General features: G+C 37.0%; 4 protein-coding genes across 5 annotated transcripts; 3 read left to right on the top strand and 1 right to left on the bottom strand.

The window, feature by feature from the left end:
* The first annotated feature begins 43 nt into the window (after window positions 1–43).
* LOC143465624 (phosphatidylinositol 4,5-bisphosphate 5-phosphatase A-like) lies at window positions 44–5,138 on the top strand. Its single transcript, XM_076964015.1, has 12 exons — window positions 44–648; window positions 1,411–1,500; window positions 1,640–1,750; window positions 1,842–1,965; window positions 2,062–2,178; window positions 2,344–2,513; window positions 2,672–2,783; window positions 2,953–3,030; window positions 3,089–3,200; window positions 3,313–3,458; window positions 3,605–3,742; window positions 3,934–5,138. Exons 2-12 carry the CDS (start codon window positions 1,487–1,489, stop codon window positions 4,147–4,149), a joined length of 1,338 nt encoding a protein of 445 aa, XP_076820130.1. The 5' UTR covers window positions 44–648; window positions 1,411–1,486; the 3' UTR covers window positions 4,150–5,138.
* A 301-nt stretch (window positions 5,139–5,439) lies between these two features.
* On the bottom strand, window positions 5,440–10,929 carry LOC143465622 (kelch-like protein 12). Its single transcript, XM_076964012.1, has 12 exons — window positions 10,615–10,929; window positions 10,180–10,300; window positions 9,782–9,929; window positions 8,582–8,805; window positions 8,276–8,425; window positions 7,890–7,989; window positions 7,659–7,750; window positions 7,290–7,497; window positions 6,745–6,888; window positions 6,404–6,562; window positions 6,019–6,172; window positions 5,440–5,697 (listed from the first exon to the last, which is right to left on the bottom strand). Exons 1-12 carry the CDS (start codon window positions 10,713–10,715, stop codon window positions 5,568–5,570), a joined length of 1,731 nt encoding a protein of 576 aa, XP_076820127.1. The 5' UTR covers window positions 10,716–10,929; the 3' UTR covers window positions 5,440–5,567.
* Window positions 10,930–11,707: 778 nt separating this feature from the next.
* LOC143465276 (mRNA-decapping enzyme 1B-like) lies at window positions 11,708–15,274 on the top strand. Of its 2 annotated transcripts, none has more exons than XM_076963493.1 (6): window positions 11,708–13,533; window positions 13,738–13,778; window positions 13,897–14,027; window positions 14,104–14,176; window positions 14,511–14,673; window positions 15,009–15,274. In XM_076963493.1, the coding sequence occupies exons 1-6, from the start codon at window positions 13,405–13,407 to the stop codon at window positions 15,108–15,110; spliced, it is 639 nt and encodes a 212-aa protein (XP_076819608.1). In that variant the 5' UTR covers window positions 11,708–13,404; the 3' UTR covers window positions 15,111–15,274. The 2 variants fall into 2 exon arrangements, with proteins under 2 accessions (XP_076819608.1, XP_076819609.1); XM_076963494.1 differs by having other exon boundaries at window positions 11,717–13,533; window positions 14,511–14,643.
* Window positions 15,275–17,234: 1,960 nt separating this feature from the next.
* LOC143465036 (uncharacterized) lies at window positions 17,235–26,266 on the top strand. The gene is made up of 10 exons (XM_076963155.1): window positions 17,235–17,455; window positions 17,639–17,679; window positions 17,823–17,950; window positions 18,028–18,094; window positions 18,428–18,677; window positions 20,089–20,193; window positions 20,418–21,309; window positions 22,029–22,099; window positions 22,270–22,434; window positions 22,764–26,266. Exons 1-10 carry the CDS (start codon window positions 17,315–17,317, stop codon window positions 22,875–22,877), a joined length of 1,974 nt encoding a protein of 657 aa, XP_076819270.1. The 5' UTR covers window positions 17,235–17,314; the 3' UTR covers window positions 22,878–26,266.
* The last annotated feature ends 159 nt before the right edge of the window (window positions 26,267–26,425 follow it).

Genomic DNA, 26,425 nt, shown 5'->3' with positions numbered 1-26,425 from the left:
AACCAGAGCGGTAATTATCACTAAATTATCGACTCGGTTACGAAGTGGTTAGGCCGCTGGCATTGGATAATTGCGGCCCGTGTTCGATACCCAGTACCGCTATTCCTGTAATGCCCTTGGACAAGGCACTAAGGCCACTTGCTCCTTTGCAGTGGTGCTAATATACATTTCCAAATTCGGGCAGTAAAAACTCAAAAATCAAAAAAATGAAGTAAACATGTGTATCCATCGAAATTTGCGCTACCACAAGCTTCGTAACCGGTTCTCCAATGATGAGGACTCATCGCCGAGTTTAAGTTATGTAAAAACATTTTCCTCAGTCCGTGGATAAAGATTATGATACCATTACCAGACCATACCAAATTTAGTGGGCGACCTTGCAAAATCCTCCCCATGAAAATTTTCTGCATACGCCAATGGTTAGGGATGATGTGGTATGATCATTATAATTAACCTTCTCTCTGGGACTGAGGAAAGTCTTGGCCAAGTGATGATAGCGCCAAAGGGCAAAATAATTGTACTTCTTGATGTGCTTGATAAGCATTGCATTAATTAGGCTTGTTGTTAGTATTCTGTGATTAAGCACTTGCTCTGCGTCAGAACAATTTTTTATCCCCTTACAATGAATGAATGAACCTTCCCAAAAAGGTGAGTTTGCAAAGGTTTTAGTAATAGTTAGATCAACTCCGGAACTCGGTGCTGTCAATCAAACATGTGTTATGATTAAGACTGCGAGCCTGCCACTATTTCAGTATTTCACTGGAAAAAAAATCTTACGTTCAAAGCAATTTTTCATGGTTTCTTGTTAAGCTAGCTTAAATATTACGACATGCTGACATACCGGTAGTAACCTAAATCTTCCTTCTAATGTAAAGCTAACTTCAATTAAATCTTATAGGCCTAAATAGCTTAAATCGACTTTTTCCATGCCATACCCATTCTCCTAATCTATCTTTAACTATATGGGTGGCGTAACCTAACCTACATATGGTGAAATGTTCACTCTGTATGATTAATTACAGTCTGTCCTGTGCTCCCCAAAATGGGTTTATATTGCCATCTACACAATAGTTCAATGAAAACATACGAGTGGCGTACGCTCATTTCATTCATCCTTTTTAGCATAGGCGGAAACATTTTAAAATTAAATCTTTATTTGAAGAATTTAGCCTATTTCATTATGGCACTTCCGATTGCGCCATTCTGAGTAGGCCTATATTGTAATGTCAGTTTTCCAGATAATGAGATAAAAGATGATTTTATGTGTTTATTGTGAATAACAACTATTGCACGGTCTAAATTGTCCGAAAACTTGAAATCACATATTGTTTCACGACAATTGAAACATGCTTTAGGTTGGATGGTACTCGAAAATAACTTCTTATTTTGGTTGACTTTTTATTTTTCCAGTTCTTAAATAAAGTGCATTTGATGAACAGCTTGAGCTTGGGTCTTCTTTAAATAATCAGTAAACAACTTCACGAGTATGAAGGAGGTTAAGTAAGTGCATGAACCATAGGCTATTTTGACCGTTGTAGGGAGCGCACATATTTTAAAATGTTATCTCTTTGGATAAACTGCTTATGTGTTAGTAACACACTATGTCTACATTACAAGATTTTTTGTTTTTTCTTCAAAGAGTTCGTCTTTGCACTTGGAATGTTGGCAACACAGACCCTGTTGTTGACGACGATATTGTCAAATTGCTGAAACTTGATTCGACAGAATGTGCTGACATCTACATGGTCGGGTGAGTTGCAGTTGGCTCCACTATTTGCCCGTGTTTTACTTGGTGCCGGTGATGCAATGGATTAGATTTGTGTTTCTTAATTGTTTATTAGGTTGCAAGAAATTAAAGTAGACTTTGGTGACACAGCGTCAAGAATCCTTAACTTTGCTTCTGAAACATATGACGACTGGGCTGAGGTTTTGCTGAATATTCTGTCGAAGCGTGACTATTTTTTGGTACATAGGGTTGGTTGGTTGGTTCAACTCCATTAGGTTGGTAGTTGTTTTTGTGTGTTTTTTGTATTTTGCAAATGTTTTGCATATTCGGTTAAGATTGAAAACGTGAAAGTCCAAGCGATCTCTCTCTCAGTATTTGCCCACATCTCACATCTTCCATTCATTCATTTCATTCGGACTGATGTGGAAAGAACCGGGATTGGCAGAGTCTGGGTTTGTACACGATTGCACTTTTTCATGAAATAAGAAATCATTAAGAAAAACCTTATAAATCAACAAAACAACAAATCTGATGAATTTCTGAAACAACTACATCAACCAGTCTAAAAATACATGGTTGTGGTGGCAAATGCAGAATTCTGATGGCATATTGTGCAGGGGAACAAGGGTGGTGTTGCGATATCAGCAAATATTTACAATGAAAACGTTTGCTTCCTCAATACGCATCTCGCTGCTCATCGGGACAAGGATCATGAGCGGATGGAAGATGTTTTAGAGATTTTCAAGGAGATCAATTTCAAGAGAAGAGCAACCATTCAAAGTCATGAGTACGTTATTTTAATATGAAGTAGCCTAATAAACATAACCTTGAATGTGTGACATTGGTTCATGTGCTGAAGTGAAGAATTTCTTCTCTACGAGTGTATTTAAGACTTATGCTGATTCATGATCTGTAACTTAAGAATTACAACTTTTGCCAATTAAGCTTGGTTTTATGGCTTGGTGACATGAATTGGAGAATTGAGAAGTTCTCAAAAGAAGAAGTTGTGTCAATGATTGTGAAGAAAGAATACGATAAACTCCTCCATAAGGATCAGGTCTTTATACAATCATGCTTAAAGCTATTTGTGCATAAGATCCAATTTTCCCAAATTTGCAAACTCAAATTGGTTTTTAGCTTTTCCATCATTTCAATCCATTGCAAACTTGATTGGATTCAAGTTGCAATTTGCACACTGTACGTTAATGGCAATACTTATTTTGCAGCTGATAAAACATATGAAACACAAGGGAGTTATATCAGAATTTTGTGAAGCTGCGATAACATTTCCGCCATCGTACAAGGTTGGTTGCATCAGTCAGCAAAAATATTTATATACAGCGTTAACTTGTTTCTTTTTAGTTTGATGTTGACTCCGACTCGTATGACACAAGTGAAAAGCAGCGAGTCCCAGCGTGGACCGATCGTATACTGTATCGAGTCAGTCCACATTCTCGTACCATGCGTAGTGCATGTGAGTGACTTTTACAGCCGTGGTTTGTTCTAGCAATGAAGTTAATTTTGAATGAAAGTGAAATCATTTTTTGCCACGAGATTTTGACGCACAGTACTTAACTATGTTTTAGTTGCAAGAATGCTTCACTTGTTTTCAATTAAACCACATGACTCAGTTCCGCAATCTGACATTCAGATAATAAAAGGGTCATATACGAGTCTCATGGATTTTCAGAACAGTGATCATAAGCCTGTAGTGGCAGAATGCATCGTTACAGTAAGTTGAAAATTTGAGTCCAATTTCCTGGAAGTATTCATATTTTATATTTTAACTCTCACTCAAAATATTTTGAAATTATATGAAGATCGAGTGCTTTTGAAATGATCATATTTTATTTTTTATAACTTGTTTTGTCATGCTAGTTACCACGGAATGATAATTCTTGCTTGGTTGACATTGAAATACTTGGTTCATGGGTTGCCAAATCAAAAGGTGAATTCCAAGTAACCTATAGAAAGCACATGCAACCCAAGGACAAGGATTATTTGGCTTTATATCAGGTATTTTGTGGCGAAGTTTTGAAAACATCTCCTTTAAAAACCTCATCCAGTATAATGTAAACTACTTTTAGATCACTTAAAATTATTTCAACTTAGTGGGAAGTGGAAAATATCCCACTAAAAATAATTAATTTCATTCATGAACATAATTAATTTAACGTCATAGTAGCTTCTGCATCAATTTGTTTCAGACTCCATTCACTGAATATCGAGCTTACAAAGCCTGGATGGATGTGCCAAAAATGAAAACAAAACCCAACAAAGCTGGAGAATTGACACAAAGCTGTAAGTTTTCAACCAGCAAGATAAAGGAAACTGGTAAATATCGTGTTGGGTATTACAGCAATAAGATGTCTTGCTTATTGGCTTTGAGCGATCCTTTTGAAATATCAACAATTGACAACTGAACTGTGAGTTACACGTTGAAGTTATTCGTTCATGTCACAGTTACTGCAGTGTTTCTTATTGAAAGCAAAACAGTACACACTTGAAGTGTTTTGCACTGAATGCACAGAGCCATTTGTGTTTACGTTATGTAAGTTTTCATATTTGCACATCATGCATTTTCTGCTACGATGATCTACTTTCATTTTTATATTTTAGCAGTTGTTGTTAGTGTTAAATATCATAACTATTGCTTGGACGTGCATTGTTAGAAAGTTACTCTTTGTGACAAAATACAACTCGCTTTGATTTAGTGTGTGTTTTGGCTAGTTTTGCCGCTTATTGCTACATTAACTCAATCATAGTATGGATAGTGTTGCTGATAAAGTGTTTCTGATAATTCTAAAATCATGATGAACCGTTCAATTTTAGTTGTTTGGCGTTCTTACTTGTGTCTTTGCATTCCATTTAGTTTTTGTTCTATCGTGCATTATATTAGTCAAGTTGCTCATAATCTAGAAGTCATTTCCTCTCGTGTTCTTGTATAATTATATTATTTAATCATGTGCTTCATATTCATACAATGTTACCTATTGTTATCGTGTATTATGTGATAAACTGCTTCGGAAGTGTCAATCATTATTACCCCAGCTCAAGTATCCCGATCGTTAATGCTTTGTCATTGGCAGTGAATGCGCTAATGCGTGGTTGTGAAGTGTTGTTCTTGTCATAATATCTCTACCTTCTGAACTTTCCGCTACTCAAAGATATAATATGTCACTGGGCTTTAGTTCTAATAAAATTTCTTTTATTTATAACTGATACACAGTTTTAACTTTTCGACGAGTTTCATTTATCTGCTGCCATTTCGTAACTAGTTGATTGCTTGCTGCACTTATTTCATGACTATTGTGCACAGATTTGAGTTAACTAAACGTTTTTGTATTACGTTGTGAGTAAGTTGGTGTTATTGCAGAAGAAAGATGATATTAAAAGTTACTTCGCTCTATAACCGAGACTTTTTTTACAAAGAAATTTAATGAAAGGTGAGTTTGCAAACGTTTTGGCTCATCTCCGTGTTGTCAATTTAAATTGTGTTTTTAATTCATTTCTGTCCTGTGCTCAACGAAGCGGAGAGTGACCGGCACCTACACAATGGTTTAATGAAGAAATATGACGTTCGTTCGTTCACTTTTTTATCATTTTCTCCGAGTCGGAAAGAACTGTAAAGCAAGTCGCAGAAAAGGGTATTTACTTGGAATGGTGTGTTCTGGGCCTGGTGACGAAATCATATCAGCAATACACCCATGTAGGATATTGTATGTCGTTTTATTTCCGAGATTAACTGCAGACAAAAAAAACTATGTGCAACGCGAGTTATTTGATATTCCAAACACAATCGCAAAGTAACCATAGAAGCAAAAATTTCCTCAATTCTCGGTCACGTGACCGGCATCACAGCCACGGCAGGGTACAGCAGCTCAGAGTCGGCTTCCTTAAGAAGAGCGGACCATTCGTCTCCTACCGGGTCATAGCACTCGACGGTGGTGTGCGTAACGGACGCGTCTGCTCTGAAACGGGAAGAAGATTTAAAGCTGGTTGTTTAATTTGCTTTAAGAAGCTTTGTCCGGCTCCACTCAAAGCGAGGGCTTTGTGATTTTTTGCTTCGTTTGCCATTTTGCTGCACGGCTACCAGGAACTAAAGAATTTTACAAACAAAGGTGTAATGCTCGGGCACGCTGGCTCTCAACAGACACGGAGTGTTAAAAAATCATGTATTGGCGAAGTTTAACGACAACCAAAACAAGTGCATTGACAGTAATGTAATGTTTATGCTTTTAATTATCTACGATGTCAATGGTATTTATTTCTTAGTACTTTTCGCAACTCACCCTCCAACGCAGTAAATCTTCCCGCCTACTGCGCATGCGCCGCAGCCTCTTCTCTGATTGGTCAAACAATCCACCGACCTCCAAGCGTTTGCTCTGACGTCATAGGCTTCGACAGTGTCCAACGGGGATTTCTTGTCGCCAGTTTCATCGCCACCTGAAGAACGAATGTGCGCTTAAAATAGGCCAACAGTGTTTTTGCGGTGGTTAGAAAATGAAGAGATTAGAGCTAGAAGCTTTAAGAGCCTTAGTAAGCTTGAAGGGGCTTAATCATGAAATTCTCTGTTTTTTTAATGATTTGCGGGCACATTTTTGTCTAAACAGGAAAATATTTGAGTCTAATTTAACAGGCTATTACTGGCAACAATTTGATAGATAAATTCTTCACCTATAGCGTAGATTGTGTCGCCTAGCACAGCCGCAGCCGGCCACCGTCGTGCATTCCTCATCGGGGCGATTTCTTCCCATTCTCCTGATCTTGCATCACATCTTTCCCCATTGGACAAAACTTTTCTAGTGTCGTGACCGCCAATGACGTAAACGGAGCCTGAAAAATTTTCCCGGAAAAGCAGCTTAACAAAGAATTTTTCAAGAAAGTTAACGAATAAGTTCTGTTGCTTCTGACAGTCATGAAAATTTGTCTCTTCTAAAAGTCGTTTGTCAGCAGTCATCAAAACAAAATGATAGGTCGCAATTTCAGTCTAAATGGTTTTTATTTAGGGGAATGACCTCTGCACACTGCCACCGCGTGGGCAGATATCATCTTGTTCATGTTCCGCCATAGATTCCACTCGTCTCGTATTGGGTCGTATGTTTCGGAGGATGCCAAGAAATATCCCATTTCGTCTGCTCCTCCCACCACCAGCAGATTACCTGAATGTAAACATACCTTTGTTTAAAGCAATTAGGCTGCTATATTGATGCATGATGATAGACAGTTGCTTCTTTGGCGTAGGCCCATGCGGTTAGCTTCCACGAGGAGACTATGCATGGTCACAAAATAAATTAAATGATAGTCTGGCGCTTTTTGCGTATTAACCATAGACACCTTAAATAGAGGTGTCTATGGTATTAACACATAATATATCAAACGATATCGTTTATTTCTCTTTATATTGTAGGCTATAGCCTAGTTTATTTTTGGCCATTGAGTGATCTGGATATTTACGATGCTACGGTGTCATAACGATGAAAGATTAGCATGACCACCCGATCCAAGCATCTGGTTTAGGCTTACAGCGTTCGTGCTACGCTAAAATCAATTTTGCACCTACCGTTCAAAGCTACGGCTCCTGTGACGTATCTTTTCTTTTTCATTGGCGAGGTTTTGACCCAGCGCTGCTGGCCGGTTTGACCAAAATCCCAAAACTCAACTTTATCGGTTGCTCTGCAAGTTGCCAAGTCTTGGCTAAGGCCTCCCACTATGTACACTCTGTCCTGGACCGTAGCTGCTGAAGACCCCAACCTTGTGTTTGTTGTTTTCTGGTAAAAGTAGGAAAATAAGTCTGTAATATAATTACATAATAAGGCCCCTTCTCGTGTGAAAACAACCAGCAGGAACTAAGAAGCAAAATTCTCGTTACTTGGACTTTTTATGTCTCTGCACCGACGGATATAACCGGACTTAAGTTTATTAAACTAACCGGAAATGTTCTCCATTCAAATTTGTTGGTGTCCAGCTGTATTACGTCATTTGTAGGGGATTTTCCCCCGAGCACGAGAAAATTTGTAGCCTCTGAAAAACAATTTTACAAACTTAGTTTTCAATATTTATTAATCTAAATAGATTACATCTAAAATTTTCAATCGCGCTGAAAGTCACAATCGGCCGCTGCACATAAAAAAATATGAAAAAACATGCACATAAAACTCACGGCTGATTTCACTTTCTCTCCGCCGGCGTGCTTTATTAAAATTGTCCCGCAAGGTCGCGACGTAGAGTTCGTAGCAAGCCGTGTTTTCTCTGACCAGTTCCTGAAACATGTTTCTCGTAAACTGACGTCATCTTTATCTCTTAAAACATTCTTGTCAAAACGTGCAACATAACATATAAGCAGGGTCAAGGTCATTTCTAGTTAATTGTTTTGTTCAGAAGAAAGCTTAGAAATTGTTGATTTAACCAAATGAATTTGTTTCAGAATAGCAACAATACAGTTGACTTCGAGAGTTTCAAACTCCGCAGAAGAATGCGGAGATAAAACGGAAGACAATTTGTCATGATGGGAACTATAGAAAAGAAGTTCTTTTGCTAAATTCTTACCTCGTTGGCCACAACTTCTTCCAATGAATAATGTGACATGCTACCCAAGTTTAACAACCGAAAAAGATTGGGAAATTTTTTCCTTCGATCTTCCTGGTTGTATTTCACCCACAAAATCAATTTCTTGAACATCGACTCTTCCGAAATCACCTGCATGTTGATAAAACCTTCATCAATCAAACCTCTATTTAATTGCTGTTTTTGAATTCTTCACGAATTTTAAGCCATCTTTCGTCTTTTGTGTCAAGCGTTTTGGCAATAAAATTTATTGGCAGGAGTTTTGAAATTATTTGCTCAACCTCAAACCTTTTTGTTCCTGGCCTGAATGCCAATTTTCATCTGGCCGGCCATCAGCGGATTGACGTCATCTTGATTACCGAGGATTTGTTCCGAATTATTCCTCAAATACGCATCCGCCATCTCCACCAGCATTTTGCTGTGATTGTTGTAATCACCCAGACTTCTGACAACCCAGACGTTTCTTGGGCACAAACAACGGGCGAGATAAAGGGCGCAAAACTGTTTGACCTCTGAAGTTGATAGGGTTCAAAGTTCATCAAACTAGAATATTGTTATTGACCAAAAGCATGGGTCTAAGTCTCTAAATGAACAGAACCCGGTAGCCTATATGTTAGGGTTACCATATTTTCGTGGCCTAAAATCCGGACACTTTTTAGTGCCCACTAGCGGTTTTTAAAAATGAGGTATGAACACATTGTCTGTCAATATGACGTCACACTAGCAATGCTTTGCCTATCCATTGTATACCGGAGTGGATTTTTGAACATAGTGTCGTGAATTCACTAGGCTATTGGGCTTTTTCTGATTTGACCTCTGGTGATCTCTAGGCTAGGGTTAGACTATGGTGATCTCTAGGCTAGGGTCTAGGTCAGACACGTCGCGTGCCACGTGTTGGACACCCCTGATTTACAGGATTATTCCCGCAATTCTAATTCCCCCAAAACGCCCATCATAAAATTCCGGACATTTGAGCATTTTTTAAAATTCCTCCCGGACGCAAAATTTAACGCTACATTCCGGACATGTCCGGAATTTTCCGGACGGTATGGCAACCCTACTATATGTATCTCTATTTTCACAAATTAGGTGCCTAGTTGTTAACTGAAGGAATTTCGCTAAATTTCAATTAAACTACTTAATACTGTATTATTTTTTGCAGTTAGGGTTCTGGTATATTCTTCCTCATTTTGACAAATTAGGGACCAAACTGTTAACAAAAAGATTTTTCTTAGATTTCCATTGTATTGCTTTCATCAGTTTATGTGCAAATGAAGTTCAGGTGTTTTCCGTCGGTGTAATTTCAGAAGACCGCACGAGCAGTGTTCAATTTCAACGTAAAATTCCGCCTTTACAGGATATGCAAATACGCGCGCAAATGCACACACAAATCTTAACTCAAGCGTGGTGTTTAGCCTCCAAAGAATTTCAAAGTCACACTGCGCCAAATATTTTAACCCTAAATTTTCCATAAAATGAAAGTGTTACCGTCAACACACAGCAAGTCGGCGGTCGCCAGTAGATCGTATACGTTCTCCTTAGTGACGGTGATCGACTCGGTGTAAATGAACTCTATCAAAAGTCGAACACTCTCCGCATCGGCATCCTCTATATTTATCACCTCCTGGTTTGGTTTCTAAATGTCGAAAACACGAAGATTAGCAAAAAGTGTGGTGTGTTTTGTTTGCTCGGATTTACCCCACTTGTACAGTATAAACAGCATTTTAAGAACATCGGAATTCACTAAAATGCAAGCAAAAACATAAACACAACCCGTTCGTTTCGTTATCAGCTTATAGCTTGCACTTATGAAAACGATAAGAATTTAACTTAGATTTGAGATTTTTCGAAAAATTATCACCAAGCCCACCAGCATACGCTCTTACCTTGACTGTGAATTGCTCATGGAAATATTTTGAAAAACTCCCCAAAACCATTTTGTTCGCCCCGAAGTCGCGACCATTCACGCGTATCGTGACGTCATTATAAAAACCAGACTGTCGGTGTCTGCAGAATAAAGAAAAGAAAAAGTTTAGTTTCGTTGTCAGTTGCGTGCTTGGAGGAGTTGCGTGACAGACTTCGCTGTTCATAAAAACGCGGCTAAATAGAGGTGTTTTGCGCTAACGGTACTGAGCTATGCCGGAGCTGCTTTACTCGAGTAAGGCACTTTGATGCCGGTCCTAACGCAAAATAAACACTTCAGTACTGTGAATGCAACAGTAAAAAGCATTGCTGAAATTTCTTATGAAGAAATGCCCGAAAACTATACCACCGTGAAAATAAACAAAAATAATGCATTTTTGCAACCTTCTATTACTTACTTGTCCGCAAGCTTTAGAAACGATATTTGACCGTTCCTGTCATATTCTACTTCATCTGTATCGGGCCCGGATAAAAACTCCGATTTTAAGGATGCCAGCATCTCAGATGAAGTCTTTTGCACTGGAGGTTCTAATTTGATTACAGAATCAATTTAAGCTAAATCCCAGTGAAAAAATTTTTAAATTACGAGACGTTTTCCTGACGCTGTTAATTGTTTCATATCATTAAAGTTCTATTGTGAGCTCACTACATTTTCTTGCTAAAACTTTAGCACAAAAAGGCTTGCATTGCATTGATTGACCTTGTACTTTTAAAGCGTTTACGCAAGGATCACGAGCTAACTTCCTTCGCGCTATTATTGCAAACACACGGCTTTTTTCTTTCGATTTCACCGCTTTTTTCCAACCCTGGGTAGACCAAGTTTTGTTATTTTTCTTCAGAAAATCGCTGAAGCAAATCAGTTTGACGCGGAGTAGAATTACGTCAACACTTATTCAAGTTTTGTCCTTGCTTCGCAAGCAACCTTTTCCTTAAATATGCAATTTCTGGGTTTTTTCCGTTTTTATACCAAAAGATAAAGGCAAGATACTAAGTTCACTTATTTGTATGAAAAAAAAGTGGAATAAGTTTTTCAAAGAATGCGTTCATTGCCTCAAAAAATGCATTGAAATCACATTTAACGGTTAAAAATTGCTTAAAGACACCTATTTGTTCATGTATTGCAAGTCACAATCTTGTTTTTTGAGCATTCATTTACAAACAGTTTTACAGTTTAGCAATGACGTCATCTAAAAATGTATAAAAAACTTCCGCTAAATGACGTATTTTGTTTTATTTCTCTTTGTTTGTTTATTGGTGCTATCAAACGTGTAGTTATACCTTAGGAAGTTGGTGTTGTTCGGTTGTGACCATCACATGGTGTCAATGGTAAAAGATTCTAGTTGCGATAGAATCCTTCCACTTCACAAGAAAGCATGTTGTAGGGATTTCGCTGACCAGTGGAAGTGATCGAATAGAGATTTCCTCGTTTAACTTTACGTGGTTGGACAAAGAAGTAAACCAAACAAGATAATTATATTGTTTTTTACATGTTAGGTAAACATGGGCAGAACGGTTGCCCGATGTTCCACTTTAAGGCGTGGGAAAAAAATTTGCTTGTAAACATTGTCATTAATTCATTACAATATACATCGAACTGCCGAATGTTATCAATTTTTCGAAATAAGATGATGTAACGATGGTAACGGCTATTTAGGCTTGCATTGCAGTCAAAATATATTAAAAGAAACGGCTGTTACATGTGTACTGCAGCAAAAAGCGGCCACAAGGTAAAAAGTTGATGAAAAATTCTTCTAATCAAGGAATGCAATCAACCAAGCATTCCGTCTGTGTGTCAATTTCGTTGCTTGAGGCTTGCGGTGGACTTGCTAGTAAGAAAACGTTTTGTGGATGTAAAGAAGTCGTTGGCCGTTTAGCCTGACGTTGCTAAACAATGAGCATAGCAAAGTTTTTTTGAGGTACCGCCTGGAAAGTGTAAGAGGCCTGTTTGTCATAAAACTGAACATTTTCATTTGATTGCTTCCACGGGTTCATTGCAAGTAATAGACACTGGTATGGAAACAATTATTTTTCTCTGAAAAATTTTACCTTAATTCCAAATGTAAAGATGTTCAGTTAGCATATGTTTTATTCAATCGCCTCAAGCACGGATTCTAACTATGGGGATGGCGACTATTTCTAGCGCTCGCCAGTCGGGGTGTCGCCACCGCTGAAGTGCTTCATTGCAATACTCGGCCCAGTTATTGACGGTAAGTCGCGTGTGCAGCTGCATGCCGCTTCGGAAAGGCTTTTATTCACTGTACGAAACATCAGTAGCAGCATCACCATAAGCAAGAGAAACAAAGCTTTTTTGTGGAGAAAGACAAACAACAATATACTAAATCTCTCAAACCAAATGTAAGCATGTTCATTTACGAACAGCTTGAAGCGATGATGGAAGGACGTTGTTGAATACTTTGCGCTTCCGTGTTTGATTCAAGCTACTGCTACTACTGATAGCGAAATTTATGGTCAAAATGAAACCGACTTAAAACTCATTTCTTACTCGGTAATATTTCAATGTTGTACAATGCTGCCGCATAGGGGCGCAGTTTTTACTAGGCAAACCTTGTGCGTGGATCTTCATCACAGTTTACATAGAAATTATGTTTCTTTTATTAAAGAAATTTTTTATGCTAAAGTTATAGTATCGTGAAAAGAGGACATTGCAGCTAGGGGGTTTTATAGCTTGCTGGACAATTCTTCTTTCTTGCAAAGTGGGTCAAACTTTTGAAAAAGCGGACTTTCGTAATAACTGTGCTTGTGCAAGCTGTACAGTGTAAGCCACTAGGTGACATTATTGATGTGTGTTTGTTTATCATTGTTATCTACAAAACATGTAGGTTCTTTGTACTTAACGTGATTTCTGTTTTTCAGCCACTCACATGTCAATTTAAATTGTCTGAGGTACTATCTTGTAAAATTTGATCGTGACGCAATCATTGGTTTCAGTGTTTGTTGAAGTTTCGAAACTTGCTGGTTGTGTATGACGTCCTGCTGTGATCACACAATAGCCTAGCCTTGAAGTTTATCGTAACGTAATTTGCCTTTTATGAAGTTGAGTATCGTCACGCCACAATTATGTTTCAACATTGATTTCATCAAGAGACTTTAATTTTGACAGTGCTGTAAGTTTCTGTTATCGATGCCAATTAAGGTATTTTAGTATCAGTCTTAATTTATATGCTATAATGGAGTTTGAAGGCCAGATGCGAACGAATTTAGAAGCACTTCAGCGCCAAGATCCCTGCATTTCAAAGATCGTAGATTTTGCAAGTCCAGTCGCGGTTTATACTTTCTGTTCCCAAAGTAGGAAATGGGTATGTTGCCTGTGTCAGTTGTGAATCTTTTTTCCATATGTTTTATGTTAAAGGCTCTGATCGATTATGTCCTGCTGGGTTTTTGACTTGACACATTGACTTTAAACATTTTGTTGCTACTTTTCAATTGTTTGTGGGCGATTTCTCATGAAAAGTTGAATAACTTAGGAGTTGTATATAAAAAACGGTTCTAACTCTTTTAAGGAGAAAACTGAAATGGAGGGAACGTTATATGTCTATACACGGTAAGCCAAGCTTATTTCCTTAATCTTGCATAAAAACTTGTTCCATTTATTGAAAATTCTGTACCAGTTATGACAGTTCAACCAGTTCGTTGACACACACAGCTTTTTGCTTTCACAGTGGCATTTTCCCTAAGTTTGGCTTCACAATTATGAACCAAGGAAGTAGAGAATATTTGGCCGAAGTTCTTACACCTGATCTAGAATTTCGGAACCACCGGGACGAATTCTTAATTTATAGGAACTCCAAATGTTGGTACACCTTTTAATTGATTGAGAGCAGTGAAAACATTCGATCAGTTTATTATTACAATTTTTTCTTTTGCAGCACCAGTAATGATTTACGGTCTGTGGTTCTATGTAGTGCACGATTTCAAACGCATTGGAACACTTTTAATGAGGTAAGTACTGTAACCGCTGCTTTTTGTAGTCTAGATTTCATCTTATCAAAATTGGTAGGCTTAGCACTAAGTTATAAAAAATTGCCCTTCAATACACAGTATTTATTTTACACATAAGCAAAGAATCGTAACATAGCTGTACAACCAAATGCCCATAAGTTCGATAAATAACAAAAATAAAAGAAGCAAATACTAAACGTATAAAATATACAAAAACCAATTTTTAAAGAAAAACCATATTAGGCTACATTTTATCTACAGCCTAAACGCCGACAGGAAGTGACATAAACATCAAAAATTTGTCATTGACGGTAATTTTTCACATATTTCTCAGTCATTGCAAAAAGGAAGAGCCTTTCTCACCTCCTAACATGAAACTGTCAGCGAATGACGAATCTGTTCTTTGGTCTCCGAATACAACATTCGACAGCGGCACTTCCTCCGTATATGAAACTGCCTTTGATGAGGTATTTAGTCAACTTGCTCCCAAAGAAAAGGTTAAAACACCCATAACAACAAATAGCTTATAACAATTTGTCAAACGTATGGATGTTCTATTAAACGTTGAGGATCCAATGGAGATAAATTATGTGTGAATAAGAAAAATTGTGCTAGTAAGCTTACAAAAATTTACAGAATTTTTTACAGATTTTTTACAAAAGTATTTTTTGTATACCACTGCTCAACATAGCAGACTTAATTGAAAGCATAACTGAACTCAGGTTTTGTTGATTGACTGTGCCAGTCTTGTCCAAATTTTCCGTTTTGACAAACCAGTAGTTGTTATTTTTTAATCATTACGAACGTTTGTGAAATAAAAATCTTCATTTAGAGCCACCATCTGCACGATAATAATATACAAAAACTCGCAAAAGAAAAGGATGGGTCGGCCAATGAGATTGGAAAACCTGTTTTAGCAAATTTGGATATTTGAAAGAAGGTCTATTTCTTAATAGTTCATTGTTGTTCTTCTATGTCCTTTTTTTTTGAATGTTCCAATGTATATCATACCAATGTTTAGAGTGTTCTAAAAGCACCAATTTACTAAAGAGTTTGTGTAGACTACAATTGTTGTCAATAAAATCCAAATATGTCTTATGTGTGACTTTTCAGTTAATTTGCAGCAGTGAGTAGGCTAACTAATTAATTCATGGCAAAAAGCACGACCAATGTTAACCTAAATCTTCGGGGTAGGCTTATAAACGCGTTATACTGTAATTATTGTCAGTCATAAAAAAACTTACAGGGCAATGACCAAATTTGGCTGCTTCAAAAACATGTTGTGATATCAGACGTATGGGGATTGGCAGCCATCTCACAGCTTTCCTTTGCAAAACATAAAAAGTATTTACAATGCGCAAAAATAAAGTTGTCATAGCGTTGCTCTTAGTTACCCGAAAAAGCTCTTATGTCTCGTTTAGTTTAGTTTAGCCGAAGTTAAAATATTTTATCAGTTTTATTTTTAATCTAACATCGTTTTCCACGTTGGGCCTAACTCAATCGTATATTGAGGCATTGTAGCCTACGTCTGAATGTCGCCTATATTGATAACGCGATATCTAAGCTCTAAGAGTCTAAGCCTATAAGGTGTTATAACATTCATGGTAACATGTTAGAGATGGAAAAGCACTTTATGATAAATCTTTACACGCAAAACACCTGTAATGAAGTGGTTGTTTATCGTTCCTTAGCCTGTAAGGGCGACCAAATCACTACAACGTTTGTCTGTTGAATTGTTTAATGTCCTCGATGTAAATGAGCCTCAAGGTCGTTGTCTGCTTTTCTTAATCTTAGAATTAATTGTTCACCTCGACAAATGTATATTCTGATTATATTGAAGCTTCTTTGAACGAATACATCAAGATAAAACATTGTCACAGCAACAGCATAAAGACATGTTGCGGCGTTGAACGTAATAGCAAGAAGAGACTGATAAGTGATAACTCGTACTGCACGCACAATAACAGGGAAGCAATCGATTACGTCACGCAGTGTTATGCTTCGCTGATTCGATAGATGAGAATTCTATGTCGTACACAATCTTATATTACATTAATTCATAATATTATCACACACCAATAGCAAAACATGAATGTTTGTGCTGTAACAATTTAAAATATGTTTTCTGTTGCCTTGGCTCTAGTGTTTGCAGAATCTTAAATGGTAGCTCGGTAGTCGAGTGGTTCTAGAACTGACTTTGCAACAATGCCGCTCGTGTTCCGTATTCTCCCAATGACGCTGCCGCTGTAATGCACTTTGGCAAACCAGTAACTGCATTTGCTCTTGTTCAGTGGACAATTCTAAATTCGAGCAATGCGACATAAAAATTTAAAAACCAAAATAAAAAATTGTAACAATCAGAATTTGCACAAAGGCTATAGCTCGGTAGCCGGGGCTCAAGTAATAAACAATCATTCCCGGGTTTAAGTCTGGGAAAGACTTTCCTCGATTCTTTGATAAAGATCATCAAACCATACAACCTTACCAACTCCCAACGATTTGCTCCTAAACAAATCCTCAGAATTTTTACTTTAAAGTTTTAGAATGAGTCTTTATCACACAGTTTATTAAAAAAACTTATGTTAGCTTTAGCATACGCATTCCTGATTGTCACCAAACGAAATTTGGCTATGAAAAATGCAAGGTGGCGTCTAAAAACAATACGAGAAGTCGATACGTTAACTTACTCAATGCTGCAGATAAAATTTATCAGCAAATGTCACATAAAATTTATGTTATGATATGGTACCTGAGAAAATGTAGTTATCCTAAAAACCTGATTCTATCCGTAATCTTCTACTTCTCTTTCTTGCTTTCCTTTTCTGTGTCAATTTCATAATCAACTTACGCTTTGTCATGCAATTTTTTTGTGACGTGGCGTCTTACCTCAAAAGTGTCACGTTATTAATCATTTTGGTTTTAGTTGAAGTTTAGGATCTTGCTGGTAAGCTGTGGATTGTAGAGGACTGTGCTATGAGAAGACTGTAACTTAAGCTATCCTACGAGAGGACTGTAACTTAAGCTATCCTAGTCTAAAAATTTGCCTTCATTCGATCATTAAATGTTTCTTTTTACAGTGTATTGTGTATATGATTGCGTTATCGCTCGTGATTCAAATATTTTGTATACAAGTGTGAAATGGTTGCAATAATGGCGTCTGAAGCCGAAACGCGCATTAATTTGACTGCACTTCAGCGTCAAGACCCATACATTTCAAACATTTTAGATTCTGCAACTCAAGTCGCCGTTTATACTTTTAATCATGGAAGTGGAGAATGGGTATGTTGTCTGTATCAGTTCACCTATTTTAACACCTATTTTGAGTTAAGGACGCTAATTTTACTATAATAAACTTTCTACTTTAACAATATGCCACAGGGGCTACTTTGACAATTTACATTTGTAATTTATATCACGAAATTTGAATTAGAGTTTGTAAAAAAATTACTGAATTTTTTGAAGGAAAAAACCGAAATGGAGGGAACATTATTTGTATATTCACGGTAAGCCAAACTATTCCGTTAATGTATAGCTTTTTATCCTTGTTTACACTTTTTGATCCTATTTTTCTTAGCCTAGCGGTATATTAGTTGTGCAGTTAGTACATGTCAGGTTCATTGATCTGTAAAATCTCATGATTTCACAGTATTGCTCCTCCCACCACTGGCTTCACAATCATGAACCAACTGAGCATGGAAAACCTGACTGAGGCTCTCACTGCCGACCTGGAGTTCCAAAACCAAGATCCTTTCTTGCTTTACAGAAATGCTAAATGTTGGTTCACTTGCCGAAGTCGATTATATAAATTAGCTTTCCAAACATCTGATTGCTTGTATTTTTTTTATTTACAGTAATGATTTACGGTTTATGGTTCTATGACATGTATGACTGCACTCGGATTGGGAAACTTCTAATTAAGTAAGCAATAACAACTTGATATATTTGTTTTTTATGTAATCAAAGTGTTGCAACATTATTACCAAAAACTTGGTTGATAACAATAAAAAAAACAAACATTATCAAACGCTGTGTGAAAAACCTGATAAAAAAGCTTCACACAATAGGCTCTATGTATATAAGGTATGGTGCTCTACATTTTTACTTCATGCTTACAAGTCCATTGTCGTCATAATATACAAACATTGTATATCGCTGAAAGCAGTTTTCTGCTGCCAAAACCCAGATGAGAAGCGGCGTGAGCATGAAAGATTTATCGTTAAGGTTAATGTTCTATGTGACACTTTTTCCCAGTCTCTGCAAAGGGGAAAAACCTTCCGCACCCAACAAGCAACTGGCAGTGAAGAACGACCTCGTTGTGCCATCACCAAATTCAACAGGTGGCAGCAGCAGTACCTCGTCCATATCGGAAACCGCCATCGATGAAGAATTGATCCAGGTTGCTCCGGACGAAAAGATTCAAACGTCCGCAACTACAAATGGCCCAAACCAACCTGTCAATATTATGGACTTGCTATTTAAAGCCAAGGATCGTTATGATAAGGTAGGTCAATTAGGACAAGAGTAATAATAGCAATAAGTTAAGACTTTGTGAACAAGTGAAGTAATGTTAATAAGATCATACACTATTATATATTAATACTACAGTTAATGCATGATAATAAGATTTCATTTTAGAAAAGCATTTATCAAACTGCTGCTTAACTTAATTGTAAAATTATATATGTAAAAAGGGGTTTACCTGTCTAGAGCTGAATGTAATTGATAATTTCTGTAAGGTGATTACAACGCAAAAATGTAACATAGTTATGTCTATTATCGTAGCGCTTGTTTGAAGCTATTTTTTGCATTTTCATGTAAACCTAGATACATAGCATGAGCGTGTGGACATTAATTCTAAACCTAATCTAAACCAACGTAAACCAATTTCAAATTTAATCCTAAATAATTAAAACCAACCTTTTCACTTTTCTTATTCGCAGTCTAATTGACAATCTCCAAGAAAAGGCCATTTGTCCTACATACTCTGAAGTAGGCCTGGTCACTTCCAGTTAAACACAGGCCTGAATTAACTCTGCTCTGCTTTAGTTGCTCTAGTTTAAACGTTAAGGAGCGTGTAGGTCTGAACCAAATTATATAAGAAAAATATTTGTGTTAAAACCTCATTTTAAGTTTATCGTGTCGTATTGAATTAATTAAAAGGAACACAAAATTATTTAATATAAGAATAGAAAACAGCGTTGATCTGAGGACAAGTGAAATTATGCTCAAATATTGACGTACTAACAGCGTTGCCTACTAATTTTGCAGTAAACACCCTTTGTTTTTCTGAGTGAATTTCCCTGGGTGTACTGGCTCTGTAAAAATGGGTGCCCTCAAAAACTTTGGATGCCCAACTCTGGCAAACTAAGCTTGACCTGCCAACAGACACAATCGAACAATGTAGTGCTTTTTAGACCGGCTTCATAAAAGCTATGCTTTTTCTATCTTTAATTGTATGGTCACAATTGCCAGAGTCATTCCTGTAAATATATCTCTTAATACACCCCCTTCATGCTGTGCACGTAACATGGCATGGTACAGATAAAGCTTTAAAAATTGGCATTATCCAGACAGACAACTCATTTCTAGCCTAATTCGATCTAAATAACAACTTAAAGTATTGGTTTATTCTTTTCTGATTCAATTAGTATTTGCATTGAATTGTAAACATTGAACATATGCAAAAATTTTCTAAAAAAATAACGTTTACAGTTCTAATATTTCTAGTCATTTTGCTAAGGAATGATCATAATTGCATAATTTATAGCTGCTGAAGAGTTTTGATATTACATCCAGCTTTACAGCATTTCATTAAAATAACATTGGACCAAAGTTCCTGTTTTCTCTGGTGAACTGGCGGGCACTATTTTTCAGTCACTGTGAACTCTCATGACATAAACATCTTATTTTAGGACCACTCTATCGAAACTAATAAAGAAGAACCTACAAAACGAAACGACGCTGCAGCCAATGAGAATGCACAGCCCCATTTTGTGAACTTTGATAGTTCAAGGAAGGTGGGCAAAGTTTCAACTTCGTTGTGTTATTCTTAGCTTTAACTAATTTAATCACCTACTAAAATTCTTTTTATTGAGATGTTTTACTTTTGTTTGCTGGTTAATAGCAGGACTTCTTCAAGTATAACATGCTTCATGTACCTCTTTACGGTATACACAGGGTATAAATGCCGTTTTTACTTTTACCAATAATCTTTCTATTTAGATATAATGTGTGTTTCCAGGTCAGTGTTGCATCGTTGTTCAGTCAGTCCAATGCAAAACCTGAAAACCGTACTCGTCCGTCCTCCGCAGACATGTTTGAAAGAAGAGAAACCGAAAACACTCGCAATTCTACTAATACTTCGAACCAGGGAAATAGACGTTATGCCGCGCGTTCCCTCTCACTGTCGTTCTCAAACGAACAGTTTCATAACGCACACAAGAACATCGTTAATGGTGCTATTTCTGTTGAAGAACTAGAAAGTCCCGTAATGGGCAAGCCTTCAAGACGCTCACGATACCACTCCACTAGTGAAGGGTTGGTAAGGAATGGGCCTTCACCGCGAATGCCTCTTGCAGAGGAATCTGCCCTCAGTAAGCTTTTTGCGCCCGTCTCGAAGACCGTTGCAAAACCTGACAATCAATTGGCCACGCTGCCCCAGTTTGTTTCAAACTTTTCACAAAATCTGAGCAATAGCAATAAAGCCTCCGCGCTCAGCCAAACTGTCATATCTAGTGGTGGCTTACCGCCAAAACCACCAAAGACACTGCATCGTTCCCAGTCAATTCCAAGCACAGTGACGATGCTTGATAGTGGGGATCCCCCCAGAAAGATATTAACTGATGAAATTGAAGCAACGAAAGCCCCATTTGCATCGTCGCTCCCCGCCCCACTGATGGCGACCCTGCACGAGAACCCTAATGTTGCTGGCTTGGTTAAAAGCATGTCTGTGGCAAGTGGACTTGCTGGCATGAATCGAATGCCACCTGCCATGCAGCCAGTACAGCTTGCTGCCACGCTACATGGCACTGCGAAGAAAGACCGGGAGAAAATGCTGTTGTTGTCTCCACACGCTCTACAACCTGTGAGGAACAGACCTCGAAACGTGCAGTGCAATAATACTTCAGACACATGTGAGCATAATTTGTGTTCGTAAGCAGCAGTTTTATTGCGCAATCTTTTCACTCATTGAAAAATACTTACTGACGGTATACTAAACTAAATACAATACGTATTTACAATTTGGCCACTCTTTATTGTCATTCCTTGTCAACTACTTTTTTGAAGTTATGTCCAAGTTAGGGCTGGGAACATAGCCATTAGCTGCCATGGTTGCTAATTTTATCATGGCACATTATTAATCGCAGTCAAAACTGCTATTCACTATTAAGAAATGTGATTAAAGCTTGTATTAACAATTTATGTCATGCTAGACCAGAAAGTTTATCAGGAAAACGATGTATTCAAGCATTAAAATTATCAACAGAGCAGCAAATATCCGTGAGTCGATGGATTACCAAGAACATTGCCCCAATTTCTCTCCCACACGTATGTTATCGGCTAATGGCTAACAAAGTCTTTAGTTGCTGAGGTCTCTTAGCCACTAGCGGCTAGTAGCCGGCCAAAATTTCCCAGCCCTTGTTTGAACACCTTTTTGCTATTGGATCTATGGTGATATCTGTACTTTATGCAGATCTCATTTAACATAGTGCAATAGAGCACATAGTGCACAGGCGCAAATGCTCCCCATTTCTACTACTAGTTATTGTGAAATAATCTATTTACTATTTACTGTACTTATTCTAAATACTGTACTGCCAATAATACTGTAAGATGTTGATTATTGATACAGGTAGCAATACAACTCCAATAACAGCGACTGTGTCTCTGTCTACAGTTGCTTCTCCTCTGGTACAAAATAAAGTAAGTTTGTAAAACGTGGAATTTTATCTTATAGCTTTCGTATTTTCTGTTGTTGAAAGTGTTGCCTTTTAATGCAGTAAATTAACCAACTGGTTTATCTAAAATTCCTAAAGTGTTGTGAGTTATGAAACATTTCCAATGTGTGGTGATGCAATTTATGTGTAATGCAGCCGTCTACGTCGAACACAAAAACCTTGATATCTCCAGAAGATTTCGAACATTCCACAACAACGCCACAAAAAACTATGGAACTAAGACAACGTTTACTGCCAACCAAAGAACAACTGTCTCTGGATAAAGTACAGCTTTCAAAAGTTCTGATCCATTTATTGCAGGTAGAGCTTTCTTTTTAGACTGGGACTGTGTTGGCTATTAAATCATAATCAATCCATGTTGTATTTATATTTGAGCTGCCTTATTTTTACTATAATTTGAATTATTATTTTAATTTAATCACATTTTAATCAATCGGTACAATCGCTTAAAATATCAATACAAGCAATTAATTTTTGAGATCCCACTTTCAACTATTTTACTTCAATGAAATACAATTGAAATGTAAATAACTTCCAAAATAGTATCATCACACACCATTCATGCTAAAACCCATATTTGGTTCATCTGCGTAGATAGTTGTGGTTTAAAATCGGTGTTTTATTATTAGACTGACCAGACCTTTGTGGACTCAATTCACAAAGCTTACATTGTTGGAACGGAAGCCGCTCGTGGTGACGGCACCAGTACCAATGGCGTACCGCCGCTTCCAGTATGGAAATGACCCCCAAGTTGGTTTTGTTAAGCAGCTACAGCTTTATTTCTCATTCTGCTGAAGTAGTGAGGCAGTGTATATAGGCAGCAGCAATGTGTAAGAGCTGTCATCATTTGCAAATGTGCATTTGTATTAAGCATGCATTACATTTAGCCGGTATGGTGATTGTCATATTGACGCTGGCTTTGGATTTTTGCAGAATTTTTAAAAAAGGAGATTTTTTTCTGCACATACAAAACCATGTTCTTTCTCTTAATACTGCCAGTTAAAGGGCGAGTCATTGATCAGGCCATTCAATCCGTGTGCTTTGTTTGCTTGATGTTTTCGCTCTCATCGTATGTGTCTTCAATCCTGTATGTTAGTTATAAAGGCCAACAATTTTGCAAAAATGTTGGAACCTTTGAAGTCTGTATTTATTCCAGACGAGAGTTACGCACAAGTTCATGACTCTTTCAGGTACTCGCAGTGAAGTCATGACTTTTCTACTCATTTATGACGGACTTCGTTGAAATTGTTGTTTAGATATTTAATTTTTCAATATCAGTTTAGTGAAGCAGCGCGTAGTGTGATGCGAAATGCTTTTCCCAGTTTTTGTTTGGTTTTTGGAGACCTGGTCTGTTTGTCAGAATGTCTTTTTTTGCCAAGTTTCACGATCAGGCAAAGAATCTCTGGAGTCTTTTTGTTTTTTGCACTTTTGCTGCGGTGCTTTTAAAAAGCTCCTTAAATTGCCCAGGCTGTCTGTGTAGGCGCCCGTCTACACAAACTCCAGTTTTGGCAAATGTACCACACACAAACATGCCTACTTGAGAGTGGGGGCATTATGTAAGATTTTTTTTTATAATTTCATGTGCCTGCCTGTACATTGATTTTGGCGATACCCATGATATTGCCGATATTTTTTGGATTTTGTTTTGTTTTTTATGTCTATTCTAGCACAAAGAAAGCGACAAAGCAAATTATATCCCAGTCAGCGAGATACTTTGCGCTTTATGAGTAGATTACTGAAATTTTTCGTATAACACCTATCACATGTATTGACTGTACAGATAATTAGAAGTATTAGGACCAGAATTCCGTGAAGTCTATGGTTTAATTGTAGATAGTTGGGGAATAGCAGAGAAAATAATTGGGTGGGAAGCTGTGTTAACAATTGTTTTGTAAATTTGTACATTTATAATTTCTTGATTTTCGTTTTAAGTCGTTACGTCTGTTCACCACATAAATGCACTCCTTTGACGAAAATTATTTTTAAACGATTCCCAACCAATTTAGGTTAAGATTCTTAGGTACAATATGAATAATATTGAAGTCTTCTGAAATAGATTAGAATTATTCTGTAAATTTTAGCTACGAAATGCTGTCAGTAGTTCCACTTAGTAATAATCAAACGTCTTGTTGCATCACTAGATTACATAACTTTGTTGACTAAATCAGCACCTCGTTCACAGAAAATAGTCACTCATGTCTTTGTGTACCATAATATGTATGTTTTTACAAATGTTAAAATTCACATTAAGTTGTTATTTAGATAACGTACATGACCCTATGTTTACTAAGCAACACATTAATCGAATTTTTGGTTCCATTTTTAAAACTTATTATATAAGCCACTTTTAAATTCATCAATTTGGCGAAAGAAGAAATCCAAATTCCTTAAAAAGTTGTTTAAGCTTTGTAAATCGTGGCTTCCATTCAATTTGATCTTTTTATCAAAGGCTTAATTTAGACAACATACACTGTGTTTTGTATAGCAGTACCCTTTTAGGTTGGGCATTGTTGCACACGCGGTTTTATTTCATGCCTATGCAAGGTCGAATGCGACCGTTTGTCAACCATGTTCCAACTTCCTCGTCGTCCATGCAGGTTGTAATGACGACGACACCAACACCACTGTGTGCGACCCCCAGCACGATTATTACAGTGGCTGTTTTTTTTTTGGAGGGGGGGGCTTGTCCATTTAGGGGTGGTTAGGTTTCATGGACAAGAACGCCAAAGATTAAGCGTCTAGGGGTAATCTAAGGCGGTAAAACTTCAAGAAAAAATCCCCGTTTTCAAACAAAGGTCTCGCGATGAACTTTGTACGAATGTGATGAGTTAAACTTTTCTGGGATGGGTTTGTATGACTACTTTTCATAAATAAAAAACATGACACGTATAATTTTGTCACTGTGGTCACTTAAAGAAAGGATAAATTAAAATTACATATCCCTCTGACTTAAAGAAAATTATAAAGGGAAATGTTGCACCGTTTTTTAGAGTTTTACCACACAAATTTTTTTCTACGTGGTTATGTGCAATTTTTGGTGCAAGCTAATGCTATTCTGTATGAAAACTAAACAGGTAAAATTTTACGAGTGTCAAAAGCATACGTGATGTCCAAGCACTTAAGACTGTTGTAACCTTCATTATTTTACCGGCGATGTCCACTCAAATACTGCAAAATATTCTGCTCAGTGTCGGTATTTTTATTGCAAGTTAATATTTAAACTCTTTATCATTTGCGTTTGTTGAATAAATTCCATACGTTTTAAAGGTGTAAAAGCAGCAATGAAAGAAATTTCATTTTAGTTTTGCAACATTTTCTGTCGTACCACAGGATGTTTAATGGTGACCCAATTTTTTGATAAATGTTAAATTTTTGTTTTAGAAACAAGAATAAAATAACGCGTTTTTGTTGCTTAAAACTAAACATTAAAATCTGATTGATTTGTGTGATAAACTTTTCTCGGGTATTTCCTTTCAAAAGTTCAGTGTTTAACGCTTATTATTGCTTTTTACGTTATGTGCCAATGTTTCTTCCATGAGTCTTGTTACGAGATACCTTTACAATTTTCTCGCCTTTTCTTTCTTGGTTGCATCAACACAACTAAATTAAGCGTTCAGGTTGGTTTTGTTGTTATGAAGAATTTTTATGTTTCTAAGTGTATCTGCCTTATCTTTTAATTACTTGACTTGTGGAGATTCATTTGTGAGAATTTAAAATGTTTCAAACCATCTAAAATGATAATCATGCTTTGTTTCGTGGATTTGGCTGAAGATTCTTTTTATTTTCAAGAAAAAAATTAAGCTTTTCTTAAATAATTATTTGCCGATTTTAATTATGGCTTCTATTTTCTTATTAAGTTTTTGACAAATCAAATTAGAAATTTATTGTACTATTTCTTGGAAAGTTATTCTGTAAAAATTAGAGCCATAATTATTGTCAGATAAACTAAGCTTGCCGCTGCCATTCAGTATTTTCAACTTTGCATTTCTTAATAGTACATCAAAAATTGTATGACCTTGAATTTGCTATTACATCTTGTATTATTTTGGATATTTGATACGTCGGCGATAATTCTTTTTAAACTGAATAAAAAAGTGCAGCTGTCTCTCACATTGTGTGTCAATGTACATTCTGCATCTGTCTGTTCATTACTTTTGGGAAAGTTGTTCCTCAAGTTTGAGCCAGTTACTTTGAAAGCCCAACATATACCTACACTGGAATAGTAAAATTAAGATTTTTCAGTAAGTCGCAGAGGTATGGAAAAATGTCTAAGCATGGGACGGTCCGTGCA

This window comes from Clavelina lepadiformis, chromosome 7 (assembly GCF_947623445.1).
Source record: "Clavelina lepadiformis chromosome 7, kaClaLepa1.1, whole genome shotgun sequence".
Lineage (NCBI taxonomy): Eukaryota > Metazoa > Chordata > Ascidiacea > Aplousobranchia > Clavelinidae > Clavelina > Clavelina lepadiformis.
This window is presented reverse-complemented; position numbering and strand designations above follow the sequence as displayed.

What these genes read in the sequence shown, in the direction of transcription:
- LOC143465276 (XM_076963493.1), top strand. Translation starts at nt 13,405, where the DNA reads ATGGAGTTTGAAGGCCAGATGCGAACGAATTTAGAAGCACTTCAGCGC. An exon ending in GTTCCCAAAGTAGGAAATGG is followed by an intron (nt 13,534 to 13,737) that starts GTATGTTGCCTG and finishes AACTCTTTTAAG; the next exon opens with GAGAAAACTGAAATGGAGGG. An exon ending in ACGTTATATGTCTATACACG is followed by an intron (nt 13,779 to 13,896) that starts GTAAGCCAAGCT and finishes TTGCTTTCACAG; the next exon opens with TGGCATTTTCCCTAAGTTTG.
- LOC143465036 (XM_076963155.1), top strand. Translation starts at nt 17,315, where the DNA reads ATGGTTGCAATAATGGCGTCTGAAGCCGAAACGCGCATTAATTTGACT. An exon ending in ATTGGGAAACTTCTAATTAA is followed by an intron (nt 18,095 to 18,427) that starts GTAAGCAATAAC and finishes ACTTTTTCCCAG; the next exon opens with TCTCTGCAAAGGGGAAAAAC. An exon ending in TTCTGATCCATTTATTGCAG is followed by an intron (nt 22,435 to 22,763) that starts GTAGAGCTTTCT and finishes TTTTATTATTAG; the next exon opens with ACTGACCAGACCTTTGTGGA.
- LOC143465622 (XM_076964012.1), bottom strand. Translation starts at nt 10,715, where the DNA reads ATGCTGGCATCCTTAAAATCGGAGTTTTTATCCGGGCCCGATACAGAT. An exon ending in AAGAAGTTGTGGCCAACGAG is followed by an intron (nt 7,990 to 8,275) that starts GTAAGAATTTAG and finishes AACATGTTTCAG; the next exon opens with GAACTGGTCAGAGAAAACAC. An exon ending in GAGAGAAAGTGAAATCAGCC is followed by an intron (nt 7,751 to 7,889) that starts GTGAGTTTTATG and finishes ATTGTTTTTCAG; the next exon opens with AGGCTACAAATTTTCTCGTG.
- LOC143465624 (XM_076964015.1), top strand. An exon ending in GCTGACATCTACATGGTCGG is followed by an intron (nt 1,751 to 1,841) that starts GTGAGTTGCAGT and finishes ATTGTTTATTAG; the next exon opens with GTTGCAAGAAATTAAAGTAG. An exon ending in CATTTCCGCCATCGTACAAG is followed by an intron (nt 3,031 to 3,088) that starts GTTGGTTGCATC and finishes GTTTCTTTTTAG; the next exon opens with TTTGATGTTGACTCCGACTC.